Genomic DNA, 19756 nt, shown 5'->3' with positions numbered 1-19756 from the left:
GTGTCTCCTTCCAGCTTTCTTCAAGCCTCTTCTGCCCAAGTACTAACTGTTGCTTTGCCAACAATTTTAGGGAATTACAAGCATACGGTAAACATGTTTCAGGTCACATGATCAACGTGGTAACACGTACACTGCAGCTCTACTTTACTGGTTTTAATGGACGTAGCTGTCTTGATATGTAAACTGAAAAGTGAACAACATGCAGAAGGAAAGCTGTAATTGTCCTTCATAGACTTCAGAGGAGAAGCGACAGAAAAAAACAGGACAAAAAAAACTTTTCTGTTTGTACATGAAAACAAAGACAAATAAAATGTATTCATTATTAATTCCAATCCAATTTTCATAAAATACAGCGTTAACATACATTCATATGTGAATATAGAAACCCAACAGCACATAACAGTGGATCGTCTCTGGTAGCTGAGACGGAGACGCGTCTAGTGGACACTCAAGGTCTTGTGTTCTGCTCTTGGCTGGAACTGTCTTTGTTCCATTGTGGGAATTTTTGAGAGCATTACAATTTCAACTTTTAAATATTTAGACGTTAAAAATAGCATAAAGTAAATTAAGTGCACAAGGCTGCCACTGGGAAGCTATTGGACCATAGCTATTGGAGATCTGCGGTTTCAGGTAAAGAAAATCTGACCATTTCATGCAACTGGGCACTCTGTTCCGACTCAAACCTCTGCTTTCTATTTTTTTTGCTATCAACTGAGCTGATTGCTTCTTCTCTTTTGTTTTCAAGTGACGCACAGATTTAAAAGAACACGTGTGTGTACCCCCCCCCCCAATGTACTAAAGACTTAACAGTATTGATTTTAAAATAATTTTCAGGCCAGAATGTGTTTATGGACCTCAGAATTGGACAGACTTCATAGCTCGAGATCTAACTATGGAACTCTAACTAGAACTAACTAGAACAACTTGAGATGATTCTTTTGAAGCATCTCTACATCATAAACAGCTGAACAAAAAGGGGTCTTTGGAAAGAGGGAAAGAAAAACAAAACCTCACATACCCCTGGAATCATCTTTCCTCCAACAATGTTGTCAAGTACTAAAAATGAAAGACGAATATAATAGATGCAGTTAGTTGCCCTGTGGATAAGTGGTTAAGCCGCTGACTATGAACGGTAACATCCTCTGTTCAAATCCATCCAGGATGTTGCATCTCTCTCTCTGTCTCCCTCCTGTCCTCCTGCTAACTAATCCAGCATGTTAGGTAAATTTAGACTAGAAAAGTTACTGCTTTGTCCTTCAAAGGAATCTTTTGTCATCAAACCAACTCAAATGCCGTTTGTGTCAATCCGAGAATTTTCTAATTGGCCATTTTGACATTCTTTATGAAGCATCTCATGTAATTTGTTGTTTGTCTGCCTTGGTTTCCACAATGACTGCATTATTATTTGCATGTGTTGCAATTTCAGTATTTTTTTCTCCTGTTATCATGTATGCTTTGGAGTGAAAAAGGGTTGGCAGATGGGAATACATGCTTACCATTCCAGTGTTTAACAATAACACTCACTAGTTTGCACCCACTGCTTAAAAGTAGTTGTATCGAATCAAACGCCACATTAGCTCAAGCAAACACTCCCACAACACATTAGTTGGCTGCCCCTTGGTTTCTCTCCATGTTTGGCTCATCATCTCTGCTTACATGACACAATAAGGCTCTCGTGGCAGATGAGGTTTAGTCCTGCAGCAGGCTGGTAGGTGGGAAAGGAGCCCTTTCTTCAAGTCTTTGTTAAGGAAGAAACAGACAATAGGGTTGACCCCGGCTTGGGCAAAACTCATCCACACGGTGGTGGAGAGGTACCGGTGTGGTATTGTGCAAGCCTTGACAAACACCCTCCAATAGCAAGCCACTATGTAGGGAGACCAGAGCACCAGGAACAGCAGGGTGATCACGTAGAACATCCTGCCAAGCTGCTTCTCCGCTTTGAACTCCTCCATGCCCAACAGGCGCCGGTTCTGGTTGTGCAAGTTCTGACGGATTCCCAGCAGAGTCGGCGGCATCGGGCCCCTGCCAAAGCCCGCAATCCAGTTGGCTGCCGCTTGGCCAGTGGCCCCCGGCCCGTGGAACGTCCAGTTCTGACTGATAGCCGGCACCATCTGGACCGGCTTCATCTTACGGTGCTTGTACTCAAAGAGGAGTAACTTCATGTAGACAACATGCGTGGCTAGAATGAGCACAGCCAGCATTAGCATGAAGCCCAGCGTATCATTAGCCTTAAAGTAGCGATGCTCAAAGATGCACTGGTCCTCCTCACGAATGAATTTGTAGGTGCCCACGTCAAAAACTGGCGGGAAAGCCATTGCCACCGACAGTGTCCACACCATGCACACCACCGCCACACATGTCCAGAACGTCATGCGCTTCGAGTAAAAGCGGTGGTGTGCAATGGCCATGTAGCGTGTTACGCTGATGCAGAACAGCATGAAGGCGGCATGGAAGCAGAAGAGCACTGCCATGAAGGCCACCACCTTGCAGCTCAGCACGCTGTAGGTCCAGGCCGAGCCATTCTTTATAGACACCAGCACGAAGGGGAAGCAGATGGCTGAGCGAATGGTGTCGGCCAGGCACAGGTCCAGCAGGAAGTAGTACGGTGCCTTGTGCAAGGCTCGGTCCCGCAGTACGAGCAGGGACACCACCAGGTTGCCCACCAGGCTGATGCAGATGATCAGCCCCAGCAGCACCAGTTTGATATAGGTAGAGACAGCCGAAGACGGGTTCTCTGCGACCATACCTCCTGCCGTAGCCACCACTGCTGCCATGGGCCCAGCCGGCCCTTCGCCGCTCTCGTTTCTATTCGCCATCCCGAATGCCCCCCACCCATACCGGCTTTTCTTCAAACACCAAAGCCCCCACTCCTCCGCCGCCTCCTCCACCTGCTGGCTGTTCCTCCGTCCTCGTGGTTGCCTCGTTTCCGCAGTTCACATGGAACAGGAACACAACACTCCACATCGCCCCATTTCGAGAAGGGTCCCTTTGTTGGTGTATTTTGTCGTCTCACCTCCTGATCCTCTCCAGGAGCCTGGAAGCAATTGGAGAACACAAAGAATTAGGAGTTTTGATAGATATCTGTTAAATGTGAGTGTGGAGAGTCATTTCAGTCATCCAGCTAGTACCACACCAACAATCTGAGAATACTCCTAACTCAACCCAAACAATTCTAGCAAGGAGTCCTAGCTAGGAGTGGTTTAGGAAACGTCTCAACTCTGAGCGAGGAATCTCAGTATGGAGGTCGCTAGGTATGACACATTCTTTTAAAAAGGCGTGAGTGATTGGTGCAATCTTAGTGATAATGGGCAAAGAATGGACAGTGAAATTTAAAAGAACTAGTCATAGAATTTGGTCTCTACTTAGACATAATGAAAATATAAATACTATTTTAAGTAATAAACATCTTTTTAATAAATTGCAAGCCATACTTTAAAAGAAGAGTACAGAATGTTAGAAAACATGCATACTTACACAGCAGCCCATTTACATGCTGATAGTTGATATTTATTTATTTGCTTACGTTTATTTATCATACTGGTGATTTTAGTTCTTAATCAATTTCATGATGTCCTTCAGCGAGAATATTTCTCCTACCTCTCAGTCTTTCCATCATTTTCTCAGAGGAGTCATTCAAGCCATGCTGGCTGGTTTTGCATAGAACACCATAGGACTGTACATTTTTGTTTACATTTTTTACCAATGGTTAAAATATGCATTCAGCTTGATTAAAATCTAATCCTTAATTTACATATTAAATGTTCTTTGATCTGGTTTCTCCATTTTTTCTCCAACAGTGATCTTATAGTTGTTATAACACTACGTTGCACCCTTACCTCTATTTAAAACTGCAACCTTTAACCAGCACTCCACAAAAAGCTGAACATCTTGCACCTATTTGGAATATCACAGCCTTATAAACATTAGAAGTGGTGATCACGTCCACCTGATGATTGTAGGTCCAATATTCACTGACTCCTGAGGAAATATCTGTCTGCTTATCTGCTAAACACTCCACTATGATCACAAGCTGGTCTCTGTCTGATGCTGAGCAGGTACAGTGTACAGTGGCTTTATCACAGCTTTTTCATTGACAAGAGGCTGCATCCATGTGGCCACTGTGGTCAGAGTGGTCTGAGTTGTGTCCCTGCCCATATGAAGGTTATTCAGGAAAACATGCAGAGCAATTCAGTAATTATATATACAAAATAATCACATGACCAGAATAAGATACGACGCTGTTGAAACATTATGATTCAAATCCTAATATTGAAACTCAAGAAAGGCTAGAAATTAATGTGGAAATATTTTTAAAACATGCTTAGTGGCTGCCTTTAAAATAAGATTTTAATGTAATGCACATAAAATATTACAATAGAAAATAAGAAATACCTGACCACATCCGGTAAGAAAATAATATATTATTTGTCATATATTGGGAGATGATATTTTTCTAATGAAAGATTACTGAGTATACTACACCATAAAGTTGCCTCATGTTACTCCGAGCAGCAGAGATGGCAGAAGAACTTAAAAGCATCTTCTCTGTGAGGAAACCTGTAGACTAACTTAAACTGTAGGTTATTTCACAGGGTGACCCCTCCACATCAGTGATATCATGAGCTTTAGTAAGCAAACTGAGCCAAACTACCTTTTACACGACTGTGATGATCCACACTTTGTTTAAGATGCTGACCCCTAACCCTTAGCCTCAGTTAGGACTGTTAATCATTGACAGGGGTGGTCATGGTTGCTCCTCATTAAAGGCTTAGGAGGCAGCTGTGCTGCACTGTAACACAGGTTGGGAAGTAAACCCCATATACATTTGTCAAACCAACCACTAAAGCTGGATTTATAGTTGTGCATTAAGGGGTTACATTGGAGCTGTGGAGCCTACACATGGAGCTGCAGTAAGAACTGTGATGTGATTATTCTTTGCTGGGTTAAGATCTCAGGCCAAGTCAGAGCAGGCCAATACAATGGGATGTTTTCTTGTAATAGTTTCTGAAATGGGACAGTTTAAAACATGTTCCGATTCCTCCTTGAACTGACTAAACTGTGAAATGGAAGATATTGATCTACAAAGGCACTGCTTCATATTGAGTGACACGCTGACCACCTCTAAACTCAGGACATACACATACAAGACCTGTTCCTGAAGGCTGAGCACACTTGGAGATAGAACTCCAAAGGAAACAACTACAGCACTTCCAACCTCAAAGGTTGTGTGAGACAGTGGCATCAGGAGAGCGCAGCTATTCAGTGAAACAAATCAAGAACTGTTTGTGTACATCAGTGGCTCAGGACAGACTAATGAAGTTATGATTAAGGGTGTATAATGTCAGATTTGCAGCCTCTCAATGGCTCTCAACATGGCCACCCCTGAACCAGCAACTCAGAGCTAATGTTGCTAACAGCGCTAACAGTTTAAAACTTTGTGCTCATAGAGCTAACAGTGTTGACCAGAAACAGGAGGGTGGGTGCTACGCTATCAGCTGTAACAGCCGTATGAGTGCAGTGCAGAGCAGCAACTATGAGCTAGGCTAACGTGGAGTTCCATGTAAAGCACTTTATGCAACACAAATTAAATGCATTTATATAAAAGTGTGCTTCACATCTGAACTTAAACTAGCATGTCGCTGCGTGTTGTACTGTGGTCTGAGTGTCTGCAGGTCAGGGCCCCCAGGTTCCTCACTAGACGGCTCTGTAGCTGTGGCTCTTGTGTTTTCTCCTAAATGTTTGTGATATTGATTTACGAGAGTGTAGAGAGTGAAGAGAAGATGAGGCTGAGCCGTAAACCTGAACCTTCTCTGTAGGTATCTGAATCTATAAAACATCGCCTTTGTATTAATTGTCCAAGTTTGTGTTTATGTGTCACCAGAATTGCTGCCCCTTATGAATGTAACCGTGGTTAAGGTGCATGTTCTTGGCATGGCGTTCCAGAAAGGGGAGAAGAAGACGTTATACTTGAAAACAACAATTTAACAACCATCTGTAAACATTGTAAATGACGAGTGAAATCACCATTTGTGCTTTTCATCACCAGAGCAGTCCTTAACCTGCTCAGAATAATGGAAAGTTTGAACAGCTCAAAGACAACTGAACAAATGTAATCAGTTGATGAATACTCCATAATACGATAAAAAGCTCCAAAGCTGAGGAGGTGGACCTTGAGTGGAGATGTTGTCAAATGCCATATGATTTTGTTGGGAGTACACTGCTGGGCTTAGCATGGTAGTCAATAATGGAACATTTAAGGTTTAGTTCACCCAAACTAAAAAACACGTTCTCTCATTTCCTTCTAGAGGTATCTGTTCCTGTCAGATTGTTGCATTACTACCTTCAGCCAAGTACTGAAGAGAATGCAATTTACAAAATCAACAGAAATGTGTCTTTCATAAACCAACTGTGCAAAATGTACAAAACACGCTGTCAACAGTTTGTCCTTAGAGCTAATTAGCAACTGTTAGCATGCTAATACACTAAACCGAAACGACGGTGAAGATAGTAGCCTTGAAGTTTTACATGCAAGAGCATCAGCATGTTAGCAACGTCATTATGAGCATGTTAGCATGCTGAAAATAGGACCAATGGTTCAATGTGTCCTTGGGCAAGACACTTAAGCCCAAAATGCTCACCCAGGTATGTGAACGAGTAGGAATGATTACTTAAGAGTCTTGATGGGCAGGTGGCACCTTGCATGTTATTCCTTGTCATCAGTGTATGAATGGGTGTGAATGGGTGAATGATGACATGGAGTGTTAAAGCGCTTTGAGTGGTTGGAAGACTAGAACAGCACTATACATTACAGATCATTGACACTTTAACACGACAGGAGACTTGAAACGTTTCTGCCTACAAATAAAAGGAGATGAAAGCAAATAAGGGCTTTTTCAAAATAAAACCTCTGACAATGAATTATTGAATTAACCTCGAGGTTGATATATAAGTACAGTCCAAGAATCGTTTCATATCAGCTCTTCTTGATGATGAGTGGAGCCTTCGAGGAAAATTCATTTGAAAAAGGAAAAAATTGGAGAAAACACTTGGCGCTCCATTAAAGGATGAGCTGAATATGAATGGAAAACACATAGTGATGAACGACAAAGATGTTTAGCTAATCCGGATCAAATTGATTTCATAAATTACACTTCCATCCACAGTTTGAATCAGGTTGCAGTCCTCACAGCTCCACAGGCTGGGAGCAGAGAGGAGCTGTGAGGGGGGCTGTGTGTCTTGAAGGAGGGGCTTTGCGAAGCTGGAAGTTGGTTGGCGGCGGAGGGCAGAGTCACTGTCAGGAACTGGGTAGCAACAGCAGCCCAATACCTCTGGCTTGATGTCGGTGGGAGGAGGCGACAAAGCTCACTGGATGAGATGTAGACAGAGTCGGTCTCTGACAACAGGGCCCAGCATCAGGCCTCCTCACAGGGAGCCTACAGGTCTGATGAGGACCGGAGCGCCAGCAGCTGCTGCAGTCCTGCATTATGGAGCCTGGGTGGCTTAAAACACACACACACACACACACACACACACACACACACACACAGCCTGTATTCCTTCAGGAGGTTGCGCTGTGTTCTCTAGGGGGAACATCACACCAAATGCTAAATCACCTGGTTGTCCCAGAGCTGAGCGAGGCCCTACAGCTGGGGGAACCCTGTATTATGTATCATGTGCCCCACTGACCACTGCACGCTGCTGCATGCATCACACCCTAGGGCTGGGTCTGCTTAGAGCCAGATGATCCCCCTGTAGAGGCAGACAAAAGGCTGCGGTCCGGTGATCTGTGCTGGTATGGGCCTACAGGAGGCTGCTACCTGGACCCAGCCAGACCTCATCACACTCACACTAATGTTCGTGCAGGAGTGCAGAGGCAGGCGGCATGATCATCCTGCAAACCAGGGACCTGCAGGCGATACAAAATGGTAGTCATGTTGTTATGCTTACCTGCTGTGGGCTGCTCGTCCTCCACACTATGGCAGGCAGGCCGTCTGTTGCAGTCCTCCTGTGACGTGGGCCACAGCGGTCCACCTTGGCTCTTCCCACGGAGGGAATGGATATGTGGGAACACTCGGTAAATAAGAGAGGCAGCAGCACCTGACAGTGTAAGGGGAAACCGTGTCAACGGTCCAGATCCTTGTAAGAGGCGTTTCTGGAAGCCTGTTGCGGGACTCCCTTTAAAAAAAAAAAACACACAAAGCTTTTAAAGAACACAAAAATTGCGTTTCCTTTTTTTTCTTGTGCATGTCATGTCTCCGTTTTCCTCCTAGAAGCTCGTGCCGGTCGCCAGTAAATCCCCGATCCTTGTGGCAGCACCGCCTGTGGGTTCATCACCATCCAGACACGGTGTACTGCTGGCTCTTGGCTCTTGGCTCTCGGGTTCTCGCCTCCTAGAGTCGCATCGGTAGGCTGCTCTCCCCTCGCCGCTGCCGGGCTCCAGCAGACGCCCTGTGGAGCATCTCCTGCTCGCAGTTTTCGGAAACCCTGTCGATCCGCTGCCGCACTCCCTCTCGCATCGTTCCAGCAGAGCCGAGAGAAACCTCGCGTTTGCTGCTCATGAGACCCTTGAGCATGCCGAGACGATCCGGGGGCTTCTGGGCGGAGAGGAGGAGGAGGAGGAGGAGGGCTTCTGTCAGCTAGCTAACGAACTGAGGCCAGGGGGGAGAAAAAAAAGCCCCGAGCGGGCAGGGCTGCGGGATGAAACCGAGGCCGATCCTCATTCTGTCCCGCAGCCCGTCAGCGGCCCGGCATGTCGGGAAACAGGCGTATGAAGAGAGGATAACGCTGAGGGGGAAATGCCCGGTGTGTGAAGCCGGCTCCGTCAGGAGGGGGGGGACGGGCGGCGCTGTTCGGTGCTGGCGGGTTTCGGTGAATAGGCGCAGCATCCGATCGTCCGCCGCTGCTGTCGGCAGTGATGTTAATCCCGTCAGACGGACCCTGGTCAGGGGCGGCCCGAAGCTTTTTTGGGGGGGATGTGGGCAGACCCACCCCACCCAGAGGGAGACCCACTTCATGTTGACAGTTAGGGCTCATTGTTTAAAAGAATCCACTTTGACTTGATATACATATGTATTTCAAATAATACACATACAAATGAAATAATCAGGTAAAAATCAATGTTTGTGCGGATTTCATCAAGTTTGACAATGAACCGGTAAGAACTATAACGCCTATTGTCATGTATGTTTGTCATTTCTAATATGATATAACATGGATTGATGACAATATTGATCAGTCAGTCGGTCACTACTTTGGACCATCAACATGTGAGCATTGTCATTTTGAAAGTTAATTATAAACTGATGAGACGTCTGAAATGTAACATTCACACATTCAATGAGACAGCATGGTTCCTGGAATTAGTGACCAGCACAAAGGTGTGGAAGCACTGACTGCTAACCACATCCTCCAGCTCACTTCTCAGAACACAGACTTCTATCTCGCACATGCTGAACTATTCTTTTCAAAATCCTGTTTATATGTGTCCTTTTATATTGTCTTGCATTTTCTTTTTTTTTTAATATTTTGTCTTAATATGGTTCTGTCTTATGTTAAACAGGCCCTATTATGCTATTATCCAGGTGCATATTTTTTATCTCAAGTTACAGTTACATGTTAACATGCGTTAATGCTCATAATCCGCCTTGTTTTTCTCATCCTGGGCTGTCCTGCAGCACCTCTTCTCACCCTCTCTCTGAAATGTTTCTACACTCAGGTTTATCCTCAGGTTTTACACTCTACGGACCTTTTACATGTACAAAAATATATATAACACACTAAAGTAGAGGGGAAAAGTAGAAAAGCATAATAGGGCCACTTTAAGCATTTGTAATTGAAAGGTGCTATACAAATACACATTTAATGTCAAATCATGAAGACAAATTAAAGGAAGTCAAGTATCCAATCGGGTTAAGTCGCAAAGGTTTTCAGTGATCAATTTAACGATTAAAAAAAGAAAGAATAGTTAACAAGCCATACCCACACAGTCCTGATGATGATGATAATGATGATGATGATGATGATGAATGTTGTGCTGACTAACAAGGCAGCTGCAGTGGTGCTGCATGTATTCTAATGGCCATCATGCAGGGTACTCAGATCAGTGTCTGCAGCACACTGGGCTGAAGCTAACAGAGGTCACTGGAACATATGGCAGTAGTGATGACATGGAAAAACCTCACAGTACGGCTTGGATCACAGCCCTCCTCTCCGCCAGTCAGCCATGTTTTTGTGTGGTGCCTCAACAGCTGTCTGCTCTGCTGGAAGCTGGACACTGCAAAACACTTACCACAACTTCCCCTCTCCTGGAATGAGCCAATGTGTCCGGCACAGTCTTTGTGCACATCATTATTTGGAGCATAGGTTTGTAGGAGAGAAACCTGTTGGGAAGAATAAACAACATTGTGCATCTTGGCTGAACTAAGATGAGGAATATTCTATTGATTTATACGGTTTCAGTGAAACAGCGAGGACCCCAGAACATCAGACCAAGACCAATCACAGCATCCACTGGAAGAGGTCAAACGGTCATTAAGCAGGAGTTGGTGGACATCTTATCTCTACAAACAGATTCTACATTCATATGGCTAAAATGCTATCTGAGCACGATGGTATAAAATGAGCTTGTAAACTGACTACTAGTTAAAAAATCCAGTTGTACGTGTTGCCTCTCAACTCCATCTCACGTTTCACACCTCAAGTTGCTGATCAGACGGTAAACAACAAGCAGCACACGAAAAGGAAGTCTTGTCCCGGATATTTGCTGGCTACACCGCAACCCCAGAAATATAGCCCCTTGGCAGCAGAGGCTTATCTGTTTGCAAAAACCGATGGCTGAGGGGTTATGAGATTGGTGGACAACTGGAAGAAGAATAAGGGGGGCATTCAATTCTGACACCAGAGATCTCCCCCCCTTACAACCTCTGTAGATGTATACAATCTCCAATAAGAAATAGATACAAGACTGAGTAACAAAATCCTGGTATTTTTCAGGAAAATATTAAATTTTATTACTTTCATATAGTTTTAAGTTATTTTCTTTCCCAAAGAAAGAAATTCTGATTTGGGACAACAATTGAGACCTGAGGTCTCACTCAGAAACACAACAGCAGGTAGCCAGTGTGTAAGCAGTTCGTCAAAGATATAAGCGCATTCAATCATTTGATAAATTCTATGATGAATTCATCTTTTTTTGACCCCCCCGATGAATCAGGCTCCTAAATGACTGGACATTAAAACTTCAAAGACTCATCCCATTAGATGCATGAATTTCTCATTTTATGTGTGTGATTGTTTATGATGCTGGCTGTGTTTTTATTATGTCTTATTTTTCCTACTGTAATCAGGTTTCTCTTTCAAAAGAGATCTTGATCTCAATGGGACTACCTGATAAAATGAGGGTTATCATGAAGGTCTAAGTTGAAGAGAACCGTAGTTTTCTTTAAAACCTGCCTGATCATCTAACTGCTGGTGTTCCTTGGTCTTGACTTGACTTAGTGCTTAAGCAAATGAATGTAGTTATTTTGCACCTCGTCTTTCATGTTCTGAGTGTATTACAGTCTGTGTGCTCTGCATTTTTAGAATCATATCGTCCAGAGAATTCACTTTCACCAGTCGTAATGAACTAGTCACAAGACAACCTTTACATTGAAGCTTGGCAATTCACTCAAAAACATAAAAGCGCTGAGTCTGTCCTTTTGACATGAAAGCACCACTTTTGGGGCTTCAATACCAGTTATTAAGCTTTTTTATAAAATATTTGTTTTAGACGAGATGCTATTCCATAATACATTTCAAATTTTTGTTTGAAAGTCCTCGGAAATATTATTTCCTGGTGTCAGAATAATTGTTCTGTGTAAACTCATCACTTCAGTCATTTTCAGTATGAACAACCACAAATGGTAAGAGGAAGCATTAAGAACAGTAAGCGGGGGGGAAGCCCAGTTACATGCTGTATGACATTCTAACAGGTGTAAACAGCTTGTTCTGAGGGTTTTTTTGTGTTGTCAAAGGTCATCCCAGCAGAATGCCACCGAGGCACAGCGGAAGCCTGAGTCCTTTCAAATCTTGATTTCTTTAGAAGGTTTACCCGTTAGTATTAAGCTCATCAGGTAACCTATTTTTATGGGACATTCTCAGATGGTCGCTGTACTTTTTTTGCAACTGTTTTTGTCTCTATGTGAGAATTTGTGAAAATATTACAGCGGCTACGGATTAAATTAAATAAAATCATGCGTTAAAGGTGCAGGTAAGAGAGAGAATGTGATGGAGGTAGGTATCTCAGTGCTCTCTAGTTGTAAAAAAAAAAAAAAATCCATTATTTCCTCATGCAGCATGTTCCAATTGCTTTGACTCAATATGCAAAACTTCTGATTGAACCAAATTCTTGTCTTTAAAAATAACTAATCACATGCTCAGTCCTCATAACACACATGCCTCACATTAGCACAAGTTCAGAGCTTATTAATTCAATTCAATTCAATTCAGTTTATTTTGTTTTTAAAAATATTAAAAACTAAGCATGCATATCACTGAAGTAATGCATCATGTGTCTATCTGACAGTGCCATGCTGTGCAGGATTACAAACAGAAGTACTACTTAGGTCCCCATTTCTTCTGCCCTTTAATTATATGACACAGTGCATAAAGTCAGATGTCCACACATGCAGTCAGCAGACATGCAGTAGTGGTGTTAACAACATCTTTAACTAAAATGAACTAAAAGTATGGGCTCATCTTGCCATTGTCAGAGATTGTAATGCACATTACTGTTATACTCTACTTAAAAATAAAACAATAGTATGTGTCCCACCCCTGCAAAACTGCAGTGATGTCATTACAGGTAAGGTCTACCGTGTGAGCTAGACAAGATGATTTTGGAATTTGTACATTTTCCATCAGCACACTGAATAAGATTTGAGGTTCACTGAGGAAGAGAGACTAGTTGATGTAGTAGGATGGAATGGAGTGTCTCCTGAAACCCTGCAGGCTGATGGAACCTAAAGATTGTCCAATAGGACCCTTTAACAGCTGTAGTCCCTTCTCTCTCCATTCCTAAACCTCATTGAGGAATTTCTCAGATAGTTGCTGCTCTTATATTTGCACCAATTTATTTCTGTATGTAAGATGTTTTGTGTATTATACCACGACTATGGATTCAATTAATTTAAATCATTCACCTAAAATGCAGGTTAAAACTACAGGAACAAAAGTAACACACGTAGAGAATGAGAATTTGAAAGAGAAAATTCTATATTTTCTCACGCAGCATATTCTTTTTGCCTTGACTTTTAAATATGTAAAACTTTGATACTTACATTACATTTAGATCATTGTTTAAGTATTACAAGTTTTCTAAAATATTATGTTTACTGTGACCGGTGCATGAAAATACAATGTTGTTTTTGCCTGCAGTGTCCCGTCTCAGTAATTGTGTCTGATAGTGTTATTAGTATAAGAATATTGAGAATAAACATATTGCATTTGTGTTACACAGCGTGCTACAAATGGAAATACCAAAGACTCTATATAATAGTGTTTTATGCCTCCCACATCAGAGTGCAGTTGGTATGTGGGAGGAGCTATTCATTTGGTGTCTGTGTGTGAAGCAAAAATACACGTTTTAGGAGAGTTGATCAAGGTATCTAGAATTTTGAGTATATGTTTTTTTTGTGTGTGTGTGTTTGTGTGTGTGTTTTTTTTTTGTGTGTGTGTGTGTGTGTGTGTGTGTGTGTGTGTGTGTGTGTGTGTGTGTGTGTGTGTGTGTGTGTGTGTGGAGTTATACAACAAGGATCCTAGTTTACAAATTGTGTTTTAACAATAGTACAAAACTGTGAAACAACAGAGAAACACAGCCCACATCTTGACAAACAAGCAACACAGATAGAGAGCCTTAAAAAAAAAGGTGCATCTTAAGCGACAGAACTTCCACCCAGAGGCCTGCACTGTTACTTCATTTGATACTTGTGTTTTCATTTTGTTGGCTATGTTTGTTTTTTCAAAATTAGGATAAAACTTAAAATAATTGAGCCAAGGCAACTGTAAAACATTGAAGTGCATTCTAGGTTGTACAATGTTTAAAGAGCAAACATGTGGTTGTTTTATTTTCGTTTTTTCATTGCTGTATTTTATTACATTTTGATGCCATCCCCACATTTTGTTTCCATTTGAATGAAAGATTGATAATTATAACTAAAATATGATAAGACAATTGAGGACAATTGAAGCAGATGTATAGATATGACAATGATCAACTAAACACCAGCAGGATGCTACAGGATGCTGTGTGTGTATAGCGTTTAAACTGTATTGGGGTCCATAGAAAAAAAAAAATATTTATCAACTATACTGTTTCCTGTAACTGACATTCCTGTGTTTAAGTTTTTGAAAAGTGTAGCTTTGTGCCGGTAATGATTGTCTGACATGCTACTGGTGAAGGATTAGTCTATATGAACAACATGGTAACCACTGTGTCGGAGAAGGTGGTTTTCAAAGTGTCTCATTTGAATAAATGAATCATGGGTAAGATAAAAAGATAAGATCAAATCTGGTTCATCAGCATTTTTATTTCCCACCTTTTCCACATTTCATAATTTCGTCATTGAAACGTGGTTATGGGCGTTTTGTTAATTGGGTATCTTTTTTTATAATCATTTACATGTTTGGTATCTGTACGATGTGTTTATTCAAATGATCAATTCTAGATAATCTTTTTGATGAACAGTTTGTTTTGGATATACATTTAGTGAGCTGAAAAACAGAAACCTCCTCACAGTCAAGTGCAAAACAGTACAGCAGCCCAGTAATAAATCCTGTCTTTGTGAAGCTTTTAATATTTAGTTAGTGTTTGCACACATTTACGATCCACCCATTACCAACAACAGCACCGCACTGTAAAATATCATAATCAGACACAACAAATCAACTCAACCTTTATCATAAACCCCTGGCTTGATTCAAGTCAACTTAATTCATCTAATTCTCACATTCATTTCAGAATTTATGAATGATGAGGCAAAGATCTCAAATGTAATTGTTTAGAAATGCTGCGAGTTTATCAGCATAATTCTTAGCATTGTAGTTTGAAGTTCTCCAGAACACCTTATTTTCCAGGAAAGCGTTACATAATAAAAGCTGTTAGGTGTCTGTATGCGTCTCACATGAGTCATGTCTTGTTGCTGATCAACATTAAAGCAGAGCAAACAATGATGGCTATAGATAGGTATTCACGTCTAGCACTCCTGCTCGCTTTTACTCATTAAAATCACGTGTCTGCTAGCAACACAGCAAAATATGTAACAACTAGATGATGTTGTTCATGAATCACGAGGGATCAGAAATGACACTTTTACTTGTGTAGACTAGACTGAGAGAAATGTATAGATTAGAGCACTTTATGAGCAAATAAGCTGAAGTTTGACAATGAGAAAAAGACATGAAGAGAAAATGTTACTTTATTTTCTTACTGTTTGTTGAAATATCGGCTTCTTTCCAATTTTTCTTTTTTACAGTGCAGCATTTTTATGCAGTTTGGTTACAGACAAACATTTGAGCATTATTTGTTTATATACTCTGGCATCAAGACTATTGCTTCTTGTTTAACTACATTATAAGATGTTTAGTTCCTCTGGTTTCTGATTTTTTCTTGAAGACAGCTCACAATACATAAGTAAATGAAAGTAGTCGTTCAATATCTATCATAGAAGATTTATAACGCATGCTCTGAGGTGCATGGCACAAGTGGACATCATTTGGGCCTAAAGTAAGGAGCAAAGGGCAAATGGGTTGTATTAAGTCTGGAGGATTCAGAAAATTGGAGAAGTGAGTGGTTTTCTGTAATGAAAATTTTGATTTTGAAAGACTAAACATCCACAAAGATGGATTTAAAGCTGAATATTTTGTTTTAAAACTTTCGAAACTCCCCCGCTCAAAGCCAATCCAGGCTGCTTCACTCCGTATTGTTCTGCTCTCAACTCAGATTTCACCCCAGTCCACTCCTTTTTTACATTCATAGCTCTTAATGTCTGTCATCATATTTTATGATTATATTATTATATTTCATGATTCTTGGATTAAATGAGGTGGTTGATTTTTATGAAATCGACTCTCTCTAATGAATAGAATTCACCAGTTTGGTTTTATTGTGGTTAGGCCGTCCAGTTAATACAGGTGCATCCTTTGTTTGCGGAGAGTAGGGGAGCAAACATTCGACCGCAGAGAAAATTTAGTTTTTGAAAACGGCAACATAATTGGTAAATGGTCTGTACTTGTATCGCTCTTTTCTAGTCTTCTGACTGCTCAAAGCTCTTTAACACTACATTTCATCTTTCACACATTAACAGCCATTCATACACTGATGACAGGGGCTACCATGCAAGGTTCCACCTGACCATCAGGACTATCTAACATTCATTTCCATTCATACACTGCAAGTGTCTTGCCCAAGGACACATTGACATGGACCAGCGGAAACGTGGATCCAACCGCCGGTCCTCTGAAGGAAGGACGACCCTGTTCTACCACTGAGCCACAGTAAAACATGGATTGAGACAGGAAATTTTGTGTGATGTTCTACATTTTTTTGGTGAACCGGCCTCTGAAGGCACATCTTACTGTCCAAATCATGCGCCTTTTAAACCATAAGAAATATACTATATTTTTGACTGTAGACCAGGCTTTTGTTGGCGAATCGCTTTCTTTTTTTTCCCATGAGTGGGCCCTGGGTGTGAAAATGACAACTGCGTCAGTCTGAAACTACCAATGAGTGTCGCTGCCTTTAGCTGGGTGTAAAATAGGTCCCATAGACTCGTAAAATACTACGCTCAGAGTCAGATTTTCTATATGAGTATCCTGGATGTACACCCACAGGCCCCGCACGGCTCCTGCAAATTCAATCTCACTTGGAAAGTCTCATACTAACTGCTCAACACGCACATGCACAACAATTTAAACGTCTTAAACAAGAAAAATAAGATAAGATGCTTGGTCGGTAAAATCATTTTTGGGTTGTGAATAGAGCTGGGCTGTTTAAAGTTTTGGTCGTTTCATATCTCGATAACGATTAATTACAATATATGTTTTCTGGTAACTTAATATTTAAATAATCCTACATGAATTAACCACATGGTTTTGTATACACTTGTGTGAATTTAATACTTGATAAGTGAAAGGTGCCGAGTATTTTTAATTTATTAATAACTCAGTATCACAAACTGGAGCCCCCAAAGTGATCATGAAGGTGAACCAACAACACCCCTTCTAAACAGTTTCAACACAAACTGAACATTAGAACCTCCATGTCGGGAAGATTTATTGCAGGACTGTTGTATTAGACTGCATTAGTTTTAGCTAGTAGGACCTGATAATCGTGGTCCAGGGATGTCGTATGTTGGCCTACGATCTGATGTTGAGCTGTGACAACGTTTCAAAAAGAATTTGGAAAAGATAGAAGAAGAGAGCAGTTCTGTGGAGAGTTGATACTTTTTATTTCCACACCCTTTGGCCAAGTCATGAGTAAATCGTTTTACCATATCTAAACCACAAATGGAATAAATATACTGTAAAGAGAAAGCAGACAAAACTCCTGTCTCTTTGAAAATCCGAATTCGACAGTTTCACAACAGAATGTCAGAATGTCTCTAATGTAGAATTTTACCTCGAATGAAACAAACACTCACACTGAATTCGCTGAGTAAGCCCTCACCATCTTCAGGGAAGGTCTGAATCATTGACAAAATACGATTTTCACTCTGAATCACAAACACTGAGAGGGTAATCATTTACAGTATTCATGCATTTCTCCAAGGACCTCGTCATCAAGAATCAAAGCAGAATTTTCACTTCATCATCATATGCTCAGGTGCAAGTAGTCATCAAAGCTTTTCCCACACTGTTAACACAATTCACACAGCGAGATGCAGTATTGGCCGTACATGATGCACTGTTTCCAGCACACAAACGCATGTGTGAAAGTTGATCAGAACCTAATCAACAAATGAAGCATTTTAAAGTAAAGTCATTCATGAGGCCTTAAATGGTCCCATCTGTCTGCTTGAAAAAAATCTACAGTGTCTTCAAAATTGTCAAGAGCTTAGAAAAATGGCCTCACAGGTAGAAAAAGCCATCCAGAGAAAAATGTGTGTCTGGGAAAAAGTCAGCAGCGATTCAAAGTATTAACTTAACTTGCAGAAACCTCCAACATGCATGTGATGCATGTACTGATGGTCTCAGTACATATTTCTTTATGTACTACAAGCAATTTACTGATCTCACAATAAAAGGTAGACCAATTCAGAGCAACTGAAAATCACTAGGGCTCAGGAAACAGTTGAACACACGATTAATGCAAATATGAGCAAACTCAAAAGAGGGAGAGAGGACAGTATTCTCATGTTGCACACATTTACACAAACAACCTACCATTACCAGTGTTCACACATCTCCTAACAAACCTTTTCTTACCCATAAGTTTCTAATAAAATATTAGTAAATGTAATGTGTGATGTTATTTGAATGTATGTCAATCTTCCGTGATTATTGTATCTGTATTTAAATGTTCAATGTTAATCTAAATAGAAAATTCTTGACCTACATTGAAAAGTTTTTTCACTTTAAATCTTTTTGTTTCAATTTTAGCTCTAATGCAAGTATGTTATGATTTAATATTAAAGCTCAGTAACTATTCTTCTTATTAGCAACAAAATTGCAGTTTGATAACATGCACAGGAAAATAAGGTGTTTGGTGTTATGTGGTTAAGCTTAAGGAGAGATGGTGGTCTAAATATCATGAAAGTCATTGACACACTTAGAATCTGTGTAGGATTAGAGGATGTGTTGAGTGAGAGCAGAACACGGTCCGTGAGAACATATGTGAATGTGACCTGTGTGAAGTCTAAATATCTTTAAGTCTTTAAATATTTCAAATCACTAACACATGAACAATACGCACAAAAGTAGTTTCATGCACAAAAATCTTCAGTATAAAAACACGACAGGCCTCATTTGGTTGACGGAACCAAAAATCAGTCTATGTTGATACTTAAGATCGGGATCTGAAACCATTTTTTTTGTGCTTCATCAAACCGTCATAGAGGAATAGTTTCACGCACATGGCAGCAGATTCTTTGTCTTTCTGTATAAATAAACTGACAATTTCAAAGTTGATCTACATGCTCAGAACAGTGAAATTAAAGTAATTAATCTGCAAAATACGTAAGAAATGTAAAAACACTGTCTGTTATGGTCACATTTGATTGTAGCTCTTCAGCTGTATATCAAATTGCAGTGAATGCAGGAAACAGTAAAAAGACGTCACTTTGTCACACTATGAGAGAACACTCGCTAAACCCAGAATTCATTTAAAAAAATGTCATCTCAAGATATGTACATTTTAAAAATGTGTTTATATTTAACATATTTCAATACATGGAAAACATGTTTACCTCAACACGGTCACATCTTGCTGCTGGCTAGGAGCATTCAGCATACCAGCATCATCAGGGTCTTCTATGGTGGTCTTAATATCATGATAGTCAGTGACATAGAGGACAGGTTGACTTTGTCTTTCTTTACCCCTTAATCCTTAATGAGTGTTTTCATAAATCTAATGACACACAGGAGACAAGAGACAAACCTTAGTCTCGGTGTCAAAGTCTTTACTTAAGATTTCATTAAACTTTTTTTCTTTTTACAAAAAGTACCAAATCACTGGAAACAAGGAAGATCTTGGGTAGATAATAATGAGAATAAATATGAAACA

The 19756-nt window shown here is 40.8% G+C and overlaps 1 protein-coding gene across 1 annotated transcript; it reads right to left on the bottom strand.

Annotated features, from left to right (window-relative positions):
• Positions 1–1652: 1652 nt before the first annotated feature.
• gpr173 (G protein-coupled receptor 173) lies at positions 1653–2822 on the bottom strand. Its single transcript, XM_054609910.1, has one exon. It carries the CDS (start codon positions 2814–2816, stop codon positions 1653–1655), a length of 1164 nt encoding a protein of 387 aa, XP_054465885.1. The 5' UTR covers positions 2817–2822.
• Positions 2823–19756: the final 16934 nt, after the last annotated feature.

This window comes from Anoplopoma fimbria, chromosome 12 (genome assembly GCF_027596085.1).
Source record: "Anoplopoma fimbria isolate UVic2021 breed Golden Eagle Sablefish chromosome 12, Afim_UVic_2022, whole genome shotgun sequence".
NCBI lineage: Eukaryota > Metazoa > Chordata > Actinopteri > Perciformes > Anoplopomatidae > Anoplopoma > Anoplopoma fimbria.
The sequence above is the reverse complement of the archived record's forward strand: the minus strand, read 5'-3'. Positions and strand labels throughout refer to the sequence as shown.